The sequence below is a fragment of the Argiope bruennichi genome, chromosome 6 (genome assembly GCF_947563725.1).
Source record: "Argiope bruennichi chromosome 6, qqArgBrue1.1, whole genome shotgun sequence".
In the NCBI taxonomy this organism is placed as follows: domain Eukaryota; kingdom Metazoa; phylum Arthropoda; class Arachnida; order Araneae; family Araneidae; genus Argiope; species Argiope bruennichi.
The window spans coordinates 57,629,529-57,641,671 of NC_079156.1; the positions used below are offsets into that span (position 1 = coordinate 57,629,529).

The 12,143-nt window shown below is 25.0% G+C and overlaps 1 protein-coding gene across 2 annotated transcripts in view; it reads left to right on the plus strand.

Annotated features, from left to right (window-relative positions):
- Positions 1-12,143, plus strand: part of LOC129972968 (zinc transporter 6-like) — a 76,202-nt gene that overhangs the window by 50,492 nt on the left and 13,567 nt on the right. The window contains exons 1-6 of one of the 2 annotated variants that reach the window (XM_056087296.1): positions 4,905-5,041; positions 6,190-6,227; positions 7,716-7,802; positions 7,950-8,034; positions 11,323-11,365; positions 11,557-11,622. In XM_056087296.1, the coding sequence (XP_055943271.1) occupies positions 5,035-5,041; positions 6,190-6,227; positions 7,716-7,802; positions 7,950-8,034; positions 11,323-11,365; positions 11,557-11,622 (326 nt within the window). In that variant the 5' untranslated portion in view covers positions 4,905-5,034. Of the gene's footprint in view, positions 1-4,904; positions 5,042-6,189; positions 6,228-7,715; positions 7,803-7,949; positions 8,035-11,322; positions 11,366-11,556; positions 11,623-12,143 lie in introns of those variants that run through there. The other variant, XM_056087297.1, reaches the window with a different exon arrangement.

The window sequence follows — 12,143 nt, forward strand, 5'->3', positions numbered from 1 at the left end:
AGTAACCTATATCTGAAAAATCATCATGAATACCATATTTTGCATTTGAAAACATTTCTATTTCACTGTTACATTGTTCCCTAGGATAAAATTTTGAGATATAATCTACATAAAATAAAAGCAAGAGCTGTTATAATTTTTTTTTTTTTTTTAGACTTTTGAAATTTATGTGTCGGAAAAAAGTAAGCAATTTCATCTTATTCGACTTTTTATGCATATATATAGTATATTGCAGTCCTCTAATCAGAGAAAAAGTTAAAATGAAAATCATTTTTATTTTAAAACAGATTAAATACTTCAATTCTAAAATGGGAAGAAGTTTCATATATTTTAAAGTTCATTTCCAAAATTTAGTATTTTTCTGATTTTATATTACTGTTTCTACTTTGAGTAAGATGTTATATGCAGTTGCTTTTAATATATGATAAATAAATTTTGCCATATGATAATTTATAAATGCACTATAATGCAAAATTTTATATATGCTACATTTTTAACTTTAAATATTTCGTAAATTAGAATGATGCAGTGGTAGTTATAAAATGTATTATATAATAAATTCAGAATTTATGGTTGCATTTTCCACTTTTGCACAATTAATATCAAGTTATTGCTTATTTTTCTTAAAGCGGAATTTCATTTTTGCAGGGAAAAATAAGTTGCATTAGACTGTAAGAACTGAAATTCTTACATTCCATCTAAAAGTTATTATTTGTAATTAATTATTCACACAACTATGTATTTAAAAAAATAGATATCCTATAATGGATATATCTCCTATAATGGGAGAGTATTATGGATATTTTTGTTAAGGTGTTGAATTAATTCTGTAACAGTTTTCAAGAAAATATTGGGACTTTTAATTTTAATGCAGAAAAAAAAAAAAAAAAAAAAAAAGATGGAGAAATATTAGAAGCCTATAGTCTGTATGGGACAATTATTGATTCCTTTCTCATATTTCTGTAATATTCAAGATGTTTTCAGATGTATTCATCCATATGCACTTGAATATCTGATGTCTGTTACCAAAAATATTTGCCATTAGTAAATCTTCTACAGTTTTAAAAGTATTCCACATTTTTCTATCTAAATTTTTTTACAGATCAGTCAGTCTCTTATTAATCAAAATATATTATTAGTAGAAATAATTGTAATTTTTATTGAGGGTTTTAATTATTGCTTGAATTGCAATCAGATTATCAGTTATTTTTTCGTGATTATGCATGCTCTTCAGGTTTTATTTCTTAGTTGAATATCTTCTTCTCCTCTTTGAAAATCAATTTCACTACTTTCCCCATTTATTTATTTAACTGTATTTTTAATTTCCTAATTTTTTTAACAAGATTATTAATTTTTATTGATTGCAGATATGTAGTTCACAAAATCATTGAAATTTGTATGTTAGTATTAAAAAAAAAATTTCATAATAGAAAGTTTCAAATATTGTATGTGGAAAGAAGATATTTATATTTAACTTTTGTAGAGAAAAGACATTGTGTTTAGAAAGTGTTATTTGATTTGAAAATAATTAGATTTTTATTATTAAAAAGTATGCTAACAAAGAATCTATAAGATGGCAATAACTGCAAATGTGGGGGGGGGATACATTTATGTTCACTCCAATTTGCTGGAAAACAGAAAGCATGATATGTACACAATAGGATGCATTACCAGTATACATAGTATCCTTTGTTAAATAAAAAATATATCAACATGAAAATAATTATTTTCAGCATTTGAACAGGCATTTTCTTATGTGTTTGCTACATAAATATAGAATGTGAGAAGATTTGAAATTAATTTTTACCCACTGCAAAATTGTCTGTAGCTCAAAATCTGCTATAGTTTGTTAACGTAGTATTATAATGTTATTCACAATTTTTGAATTCATCGTCTCATAATAAGATCATTATATATAGAGAGAGAATTTTCACTGAATATGAGACTTTCAAACTAAAAGTATCTAAAAATAATGGCTTGTAAAAGTAGTAAAACCTAAATAATAATTAATAAAACTTTACAGCATTATTTGTGAATTTCAGTTCCATTAAAGAAGACGACTCTAAAAATATAAGGGAGATTAATGAAGTTCATTTGAATGCTAAAGTTCTACAGATGTGTAAATGCTAATCGATCTCTTTCCGAGTATATTTAAAGTGTTATAAAATCAAATGCCGCATAAAAAGCGCGCTCATTTCAGCCGGATAGCGAACTTATTGGAGCGCAATCATTCTAGCGACGTCAAAAAAAAAAAAAAAATCCAATGGCGTTAGGTCTAGATTTCAGGTTTATACAGAAAACGTTCCGAACGCAACTGTAATTGATAACTTAGAGCAAGGGTCCCTAATATTTTAAATTCAATATTGCGACTCGCTTCATTCGATATGTATTGAATTTTCGAAAGAGATTTTATTTGCCTAAAAGACTTACGAGAAGAAATAAACTATTCATTACTAAATATAATAAATATTAGCGCAAATGATAACGATGAATGAACAAGTAATTTCGAACCTAAGCATATTCAAACTGAATAGAACTTTATAGTGAAAAGGAGTTTTTAATTAGGTAGATGGAGTCTGAGAAATGTAATCTTAATCAAAACCGCAGACTGGAGCAACAGATGATGCGACAGCTGTGTCGATGCAAAAGTTTTGTTCTTGATTTACGTTTTCAGCACGCTGGGAAGATATTTATTTTGATGCGACACGTGTCACTTATTTGCGTATTGCGGTTCTTTCTTTTTTTTTTTTTGTCATGTTGTTACTGTTTTTATGACGATTTTAAGTCCACATCGCATTTTTGGAAATTTTAAAAGACATATACATTCAAAATTCTCCCATGAACCCATCAAAAATTTACTCGATACCCACAATTTGGAAACTTCTGACTTAGAGCAGTCCTTTTTCATTGGTGCAGTACGGTCATCTTCAAATGTGTGATATTCAAAATGCTCTTTAATCCGCATAGCCTCTTTTCCCCTTCCCATATACAGATTTAATTCATTTTGATTATTGTAGTAATATGTAATATTTTGGCCCAGTAAGTTGTGACGCAAAATAATGAACCTTCCATAAAACTTTATGTGCCCTTGTTACTTAATGAACTCCATTCGTCTGGATGATAACATTTATGAAGAAGTAGTTGCAGAATTTAACTAGTCACCATAATTGTGCTAAGACTGCAGATTTTTTTTTTTTTTTTTTTGACGTTTTTATAAAACTTGGTGAAAAGCAATTTTTATAATAGAGTCGACATTAGAACGGTTTAGACAAACAAATGGCTTTGCGGATATTATCCCTGCTGTGTATTAACGATATATACCAATAAAATATTAATTTTTTTTTTTGGTTTAACAAATCTAAATTAAATTGCTTTTGCAAAACATTAAAAAAAACCCTACTTATGAGATTTATCTAGCTCAATTCAGTGAATTTAAAAATGGAACATACCTACAGCTGAAATAAACTAAATTTTTCTTATTGAATTAGGATAAAATATATTTTGAATTTTTTAGTGGGTAAAGAACTTTCAAAATTATAGATATTTACAGAAGAGAAAAAAGAATCGTTTCGTGTAGAATGCAGATGACATAAATTATGTCTAAATCATTTTCGGCGTGATTATAACTTCATAATTTTTAAAAATAATACTGCATTGCATAATGATGTCTTTCAGTGTAAGTAAAGTTTTTCCTTTAAAAAAAATAGATTTGAGTTATATGTTCATTTAAAAAAAATTATTCTTAGATTTTCAATTTAATATAGATTTAAATCAAGACATTTTAACAATGCAATTACTGACATATAATTTATTAAAAATTGAACTTCAAAGTAAATTTTTTAATTATATTTCTTGTAATCGTTTTTCTCTTTATAAAAATTTTTAAAAGCATAAAATTAAAATAAATACACATTAAGGGATGCTATTTTCGTATTCAGAAAAAAAGAATTCGTCTTGGGAAAACTTTTAAAATTTGTCTTCGAACATTTCTAAAAGTGTAATTTCGAAAGGATTTTATTCCTTTCACAAACCGTAAATTCGAAACTAAATCAGCCTTTTTTGCAAGTGCGCAATAAAGGTCGCTGGTTTTCCTTTGTAAAGAGAAATATCATTTTCTTTGTTTAAAAAGTCTAATAGAAAGACTATCAAAGCATTCGATTGTTGATAGATGTTGTTATATATTGAATAAAGTAATGATATTCTAATTATTTACGTCTGCTGAAAAAAAGCTGGATAGCTCCTTAACAACTATGCACGAAACGCCGCTTTTTTTTTTTTTTTTGGCCCACTAGAAAAATTTTTTGATTAGTTTGAAAAGAAGTAGTAAGTTTACTTTATAATCTGTTAACTCCTTGAAATAAGTATTTACTTAATTTTCTATTTATCCGCTGATATTTATTGCTTATTTAATTCCTATAATAATATAAGGTGCTTGTGAGATATTGAGGCGTTTCTAAGTGATTTTTTCATTTTAAATTACTTAATACTTTCACTGCAGATTTAAAATTAAAAATTCAGTGACTCGATGCATGAGACAAACTCGTCATAGTATGCGAAGGGTTAAAAATGAAATATTATAATAGTCAAAATTAAATTTTTTTCTTGGCAGAAAAAGAAAAATGTAAACATTTGCTATGGTGAAACCTGTGACGTCCTGATATCTTTATAATGATTCTTTCTTTTAATTGAAAGTTCTTACTATACGATTTATGTATTTAATTTGTCTACTCGAAATTCTAGAAATAAATAAACTGAAACAACGCACATTGATAAATGTAGTCAACACCACTACCTTTTTCAGAAGAAATTTCAGAGCACTTTTAGGGAAACCATTCTATTCAATCATGTCTTATTTATGAAAATCGTGAAATGGCAACGACTTATGCATGATGTTGTCTGTCTGCGTGTTGATAGACTTCACGTATTGTTTACGTTAACTGATAGACTTTGTTCTACATTGTAATAATGAACAGAATGCGCTTAAAATAAGGAACTAACTTGTTTTATAATAAATATAAATATTATCTGTCAAGTATGGAAGGTAATATTATGATGCTTGACTGAAATATGTTTAGCTTTTAATTGAATTTGGCAAATCGACGCCGGATATATTGAAAAAAAATATAGACATTCTTCCAGAAATATAATTTTTCCGGCTTTATGTTTCTCGATTTTTCCATAAAACTGTTAACATTTTGTGTTTCATTGCGCTTTCTGAATTATATTAAATTATTAAAAGCATGTAAATATTTTTGTCGAGTAATTCATTTCTGAAAGCACACAGCTGTACAGATAAAAGTATAAGAATTTTGATACTTTCACACTTGCTGCTATGTGCATTGATTATATACTGTCAACCTCAAGATGCATGATTAAAAATAAACTTAATAATTTGAATATTTGATCCCATTATGAAATTTTTTACTCATTTACTACTAACTTTTGATTCGTTGATTAATAATAAATTACATGAATATTTTTTTAAAAAGAACAAAATTTCAGGAGATAACATATTTTGATGAAATTGCTTAGACTCAAATGGCGAACTCAAATATTTGTATTTAAATATATGTATATAACTTTTTATATCCCTTTATATAGAAATAAAATTAACAAATATCTAATAAAAATTATGAAGATTTCAAAGAGTTCTAAGAATGAATGTACCATTTATTATCAATTTATCTAAGATGCATATCTTTTTTCTATTGGAGTATTAAAAATGCTAGCTCTGGTCCTTTCAAAGTAAATTTGAAACAGCATAATATTTAGCAGTTATTATACATATTTGTATCTCTTAATACTAATGTAGGATTTAAAAAAAAATACCAATGATAATTGCTCATTTTATTTTTTTATTTTAAGGGTTGAATAAAGAATTAATGAATTTTTAGTAATGTATTTATGTATGATTAAAAAAGAATTATTCTTGATATGAACTTGCTTTCTGAATCATAATGTATAAATATTTATTTATATTTCGGAATAAGTTTGTTCTAAAAAAATTTTTTTTATTATTAATGCAGTAATTGTAATCTTTTCTGTTATCAAATTAATTACTGTACTTATTCATATGCAATAAAAAGAGCTTTACTTTTTGCTTCATTTAAAATGAAAAAATATTCATTTGTATTTGGTATATGTTTGTTTACTTTAGCTCATTTTCTTTTCTTTGAATTTTAATTTCAGACCTTAGACTCAGGAGTAATCCTGTGAAATCATTTTCAGTAAGTAAAATAATGTTTTAAAATGTATTGTATATGGCTTATTAAAATAATTGTAAAAACTGAAAAATGTTGATGGCATTTAAATATTTTGTTTTTAATCTTAGAATTATTTGTGGCTGTTTTGATGGCTTATTTGTAATTTTTGTCTGATCATTGATTTGGATGTAATATTTGCATTATAATATCAAATTGTAATGCTTGTATATCAATATTTTTTTAACCATTTGAAATCAAATTGAAAATACTTACTAAAGAAAAGAATGCTTTTCTAACACTCCTGGCTATCATGTTCTTTATAAATTAGTAATATCGGTATCATTGATTCTTAGTTTTAGGGAAATATTTATGTTTTTATTTCGAAGCTCCTGAATAGACATTAAGAATAGCTTCTATCATTTATTCAATTCATCTTAATAAATTTATTTCTTCTTTCCAAACTATACTTTCTTAAATAAATGATGAATTAATGTTAATAACAATTTTTATATAATTCTTCCCCTCACCCCCTTTTTTTTTGTATCATAATTTCAATTTTTGCACATCATTTTTTGATAACTTTTATTTTTTAATATTTAATTTAGCCTTTATCTTTAAAGTTAGTTTCATTCAAACAATAAAAGTGAACTACTTGCATAGATATGGAAATCATTGTCTTTAAAAAGTCCCTCCCCCCTGCTTTTAGTTTTGAGATAAATAATTACTGTTGCTGATTCAGCTTTATATTTCAGTTTGAAAGATAGAAGATGATAAAAAAAGGGGTATTTAAAAGAAAAGGCAGTGATCTTTCTTGTTCACTTATAATTTATTTTATTTCAAAGATATGAATAAAGATTACTTTTAATTAAACATTAAAATTTTCTTTTAATGATCCTACAATACTTATAATATGATTGTATATGATACTTATGATTTGACAATGATTATTTGTAATAGCTCTTGTTCTCATTAATACTATTTAATATGCAGGATTTATTTACTTTCTTTAGTGACATTTTAGTTCATAGATAAAGTTTATAATTTCATTTATTTAATCAATATTTTGAATACTATACAATTTAAATGCCTTTTTATATATCTGAAAAGAATCACCAGTTGGATTTTCTTTTCATTTTATAGTTATAAATGTTTATTTTTTTTAAAAATGTGAAAAAATAAAATTTTGAAAAAGGTAGCTTTTGGGGATAAGAAATATTTAGCTCCCCCCTTTTTTTAACATACTGAATATCATGTAATAAAATAATTGTTATAAATTTAAACAAAGTTTATTATTTTTCAGAAAATATTGAAATAATTATAATAATAAGCTGGAATGTTATTCACAGGTTACTCATAAATATTTATTTGATATTTGTAGCATGCTCATTTTAAAGTAGGATGGCTTCACATTGCAAAAAAAAATTTTTTTAAACCATATGTATATTTTGTATAATTCAATGCTTTTACATTTTATTAAATTTGTGTAGTATGAATAAGATGTGCATGTTTTAGGTTGGTGGAAAAATCCTTGGAAAACATTCATTTCCAGTATTAACATCTTTTCTCCGTGAATTAAAACCAGTGTACAAAGATAACAGGGTGAATATTTTCTTTAGTTCTCTACGTAATATAAAAAACCATAGACATTTGAAACATTTAGCTACTTTTATTTTTTATTTACTTATTTATTTTGACAGATTAGTAAAATCCTGTGCTAACTTACATTTCCATTAAATGTTTTTTTAGTTTCAAAGAATTGTTTGGCTGGGATTAGTAAATTTCTTATCTTTATTATTACTTCTAAGCTGGTGCAATGTTACTGAAAGTATGGGTAAGTTCGATTTCAATGTTTTCCTTTTTGAAATATATATATATATATATATATATATATATAATGCTGTTATTAATTTTGTGTATTGTTTCATGATTTTATAGCATCATAAAATTTAAAAGCAATTATTTATATTCTTATTTAATTTCATTTCATTTCCTCCCTTATTTTCCACCCTTTCGCAATAACAAATATGGGGCAAGCTTAAGTCCTACATGGACCTAAAGATAAAGCAAGTTTCTGGAATCTCATTCTCTCTCTTCAACTTCCAAAACCAGATTTTTTTATAGTTTTTAATTTATTTTTTAAAGAGATTATGGTTTTTTGACATAGGATTAAAAGAAATATTTTTATGTGATTACTTTCCTTCAAGTTGATATTAGTATTTTGCATACAAGAAATAATGATTAAATTTAAATCTAAAAGCAGTTTTCATCAAAATGTTAGGGGGGGGGAGAATTGAATAAACATTTTTTTAAAGTAATTTAAATACTCTAATATAAAATTTAACAATGTTATTGACTTGTCTGCCAACTATAAAACAAAGTGGAGTATACAAATCTGTTAAGAATTCAAATATATATATAAAAACAAACTGTATTTCTTTTCCTATTTCTTTCTTTCTTTTTTTTTACCTCCCTCCCCCCCCCCCTTGATCACCATAAGTAACTTTTATTCTTTTGCATTGCAATTTTTCTGAATAAACACTTTCTTACAAAATCAATTATTGCTCTTAATTGCTTGATGATAAAAATGTTTTTAAAAATACATGTTGATCCTTAAAAGTAGTAAAATGAAGATTAGTTAGAGATATGTTTTTAAAAATCATTCCAAAAATGCTTTTGCATTCTCTTACTGTTTACTGGCATGAGAAAATTGAATTCAAACAATCCTTATTTCATTTACCAGTACTTTCAATATTGTAAAAGTATTTAATAATTTAGATATTCCATATAAATAGAATACCATGACAATGTGCAGAAACAACTTCATTTTTATATATTCTTACAGAATTAAATATTGGTTGAAAGTCCTTATTTGTTTTTGAAACTTCTTTAGCCCCATAGAGGTTGGGAGAAGTTCTATTGAAGCAGAAACAATTCCCTTTTATTTATTGGAGGTAACCAGAATAAAGCAAAATTATTACATATTAAGCCTGGGGAGAATATTAGGGTGTACAAAAAGATGTCAATAACTAGTCATAAAATTCCATATTGTATTGAAACTACTAAGTGTAGGTAATTGGAACCCATATGAAAATAGGAGACAAAGTTGGTAGTAGGGGGGATGAGTCAAATTCATAAGAAATCTCATAGCTGAAAAATGTTTTTAGAAAATCTTGCCTGAATTATTGTAAAGCTAATTGTATTGTGTTATTGTATCATTATTATTATATTTAGCCTGTATTTCTCTTAAAATAATTTAATTATATAAATAAATTTATAATTTTTGTAATTTTTTATTTAAATAAAAAATATCTATGTAATATTAACATTAAAATTTATTTATTATTAGCAATTACAATATTATAATTATTTAGCATTCATTTAATATTTAATAGACAAAGATAAAATGATTAATTTATAGATGTCCATATTTTTGTATTATATTTTGTTTTTAGACTATTTATTAATTTGCCATTTATATACTTTGTTTAATAATAATTCAGATCATTTATAGAAAATAGTAGTAAAACCATCTTTATAAAATTTTATGAAACTGCTCTCTAAGTATTTTTGTAAATCATTTATATCATAATGATTTAGTATTGAATTAATATCATTAATTATGATTAATTATAAATTTAAAAAAATGGTGATATTTTGTGTCCTTTATTTAAATGCAAGTAAAAAGATTAACCTAAAGATACCCACTTTTTAAAAACATTTGTATAACATATTTCAGTTGCATACTTTATCAAATTAAAAACAAACAGTAAGAATTGATTAGTATTTGTGTATATCAAATTATTTGTTAATTAATTCAGAAAACTGGTTTACAATGTTGTTACATTTATTTAAATATTAGTTGATCTTCTGTAGAATGCTGTTCCTTCAGTTCACTTATAATATAGCTTTCACTTGGCATTGGAATTTCTTGAAGTTTTAAGTTCTTACATAAGCACTGACTGTAAAATTACTTTTTGATATATTGCAGTGTGTGACATTCTATATTCTCTGTGCATACAAGATCAACTCTGTAAAAGATTTCATTATTTCAACCAATCTTTTATTGTCAAAAAATATCAGTAATTTAACTTATCAATAGACATGCATGTTCAATCCTGGTATCATAATAGTAGACTGAAGTTTCAAACTCTGTTGAAGCCAGGGTAAAAAAAAAAAAAAAAAAAAAAAAAATGTGAGATTAAACAACAGTCGGGATAGAAAGGATTTTTTTTAAAAGTTTGTGTTGTGAGATATTAGAAAAGAAATAAATATTGTCATCAAGATTTATTACAGTTATTTATTCATTCATTTAATTAATATTTGCTTTGAAAATAATGAGAAGAGTGAAATTAATTTTGTCTAATATTAAACAATTGCATTTTATGAAAATATTTATGACATACATATGATTGCAGAATCACATACATTGATCTCTGTTACATCATCTTTTAAATTGTCATTAACAATTTATTCTATCTATATTAACTTTAACCTTTTGTGCTTTAATAATATTCTCTGCACAGCCCTATACAAGCTTCTGCCATTATTTTACAGTGCAAGAGGTTAATAAATTGCTTAATTAGTAAGAAAAGTTTATTCAATAAAGTATATAAAATTATAATTTCTTCAAAAGATATCCTTCAAAATCTTTTTTGAATCATTGTTTTGCTATATGAGAAGTAAATTTTGATAAATATAAATAAATTTAAAAATTATTTAAATTATGAGGGAAGGAAAAAGACCAGGAAAAGAATTTTTTTTTAAATGGGAGTTATTTATTTCTACAAAGGTATTAGTTCCTATATACATAGTTAAATAATAATGGGAAAAAAATTAAATTAAAATTCATGTTAGAATTCAGTTTCATAGTTATTATTTCATTACTGAATTCTTGGAGAGATTCATTTCAGCATATGAACTTGAAAAGTAATGAATGAAAATGTTTTAAATTATAATCAAATACTGAATTAAATAAAACAGAAATATGTTTTATTATTCTGAGGGTTTTTTTTTTTTTTTACATAGAAGTCTTGACGATTTTATGGAATAAAGTATTTAAAATGCAATGCTTTGTATTATGTTTACTTGAAATAACATTTTATTTACTTCTTTTTTGTAGGTCTGCTATCATATACATATCTTATTTTCTTTGACACATTATGGTAAGTCTGCTTACATAAATATTAATTTTTATATTGATACTTTTATATGTTTGGGAGTGTTGACACTTTTGTATTCCTTCTGTATGCACTGTTTTTTATATATATATATTTCTAAAAGAATAATAAAATAAAAATATTATTTCATCAAATTTTTGCCTTAAACTCTGGTTAATAAGCTAAAAAAATTTCAGCTTGTGCATTTGTGCTCTCAGTATATGGGTTGAACAGAAGAAACCCAATGCCCATTACACATTTGGGTAAGTTCTTATTTACTTGACTATTTTTTGCTGACACGATCCATTTTGCATTTCTTATAATCAAGATAGTGAATGAAAATTATTAATATGTAAATAAATATAGTTAAAGGAATTGTTTAAATAATACTCTTGCTCTAATTATTTTAATGGAAATTTTCAGTTATGGGTAATGACAGTATAAATTTGTCATGATGCATTTGTATCCAAAACTGAAATAAAAATTAATTTTCTAAACAGAAAAAAAGGAAAGGGCATAGATCTTTATATTTTAAAATTATTTGTTTTTGCTAAATATACAATTTTAGAAACTTATAAAGTAATATATATATATGTAATGATATTTTAACTCTAATTTCAATTTAATTAATTTTCATAGTAACTTCATCTTAATTTAGCCCATAGTAAGTTCATTCTCTTATTTCGTGATCCAATTCCATTTTCTCTACTTAATTAATTCAAGAGAAGCTTTATAAAATTGCTTAGTCAGCTAAACGCCGATATTTTCACACGCTCGGCGTGAA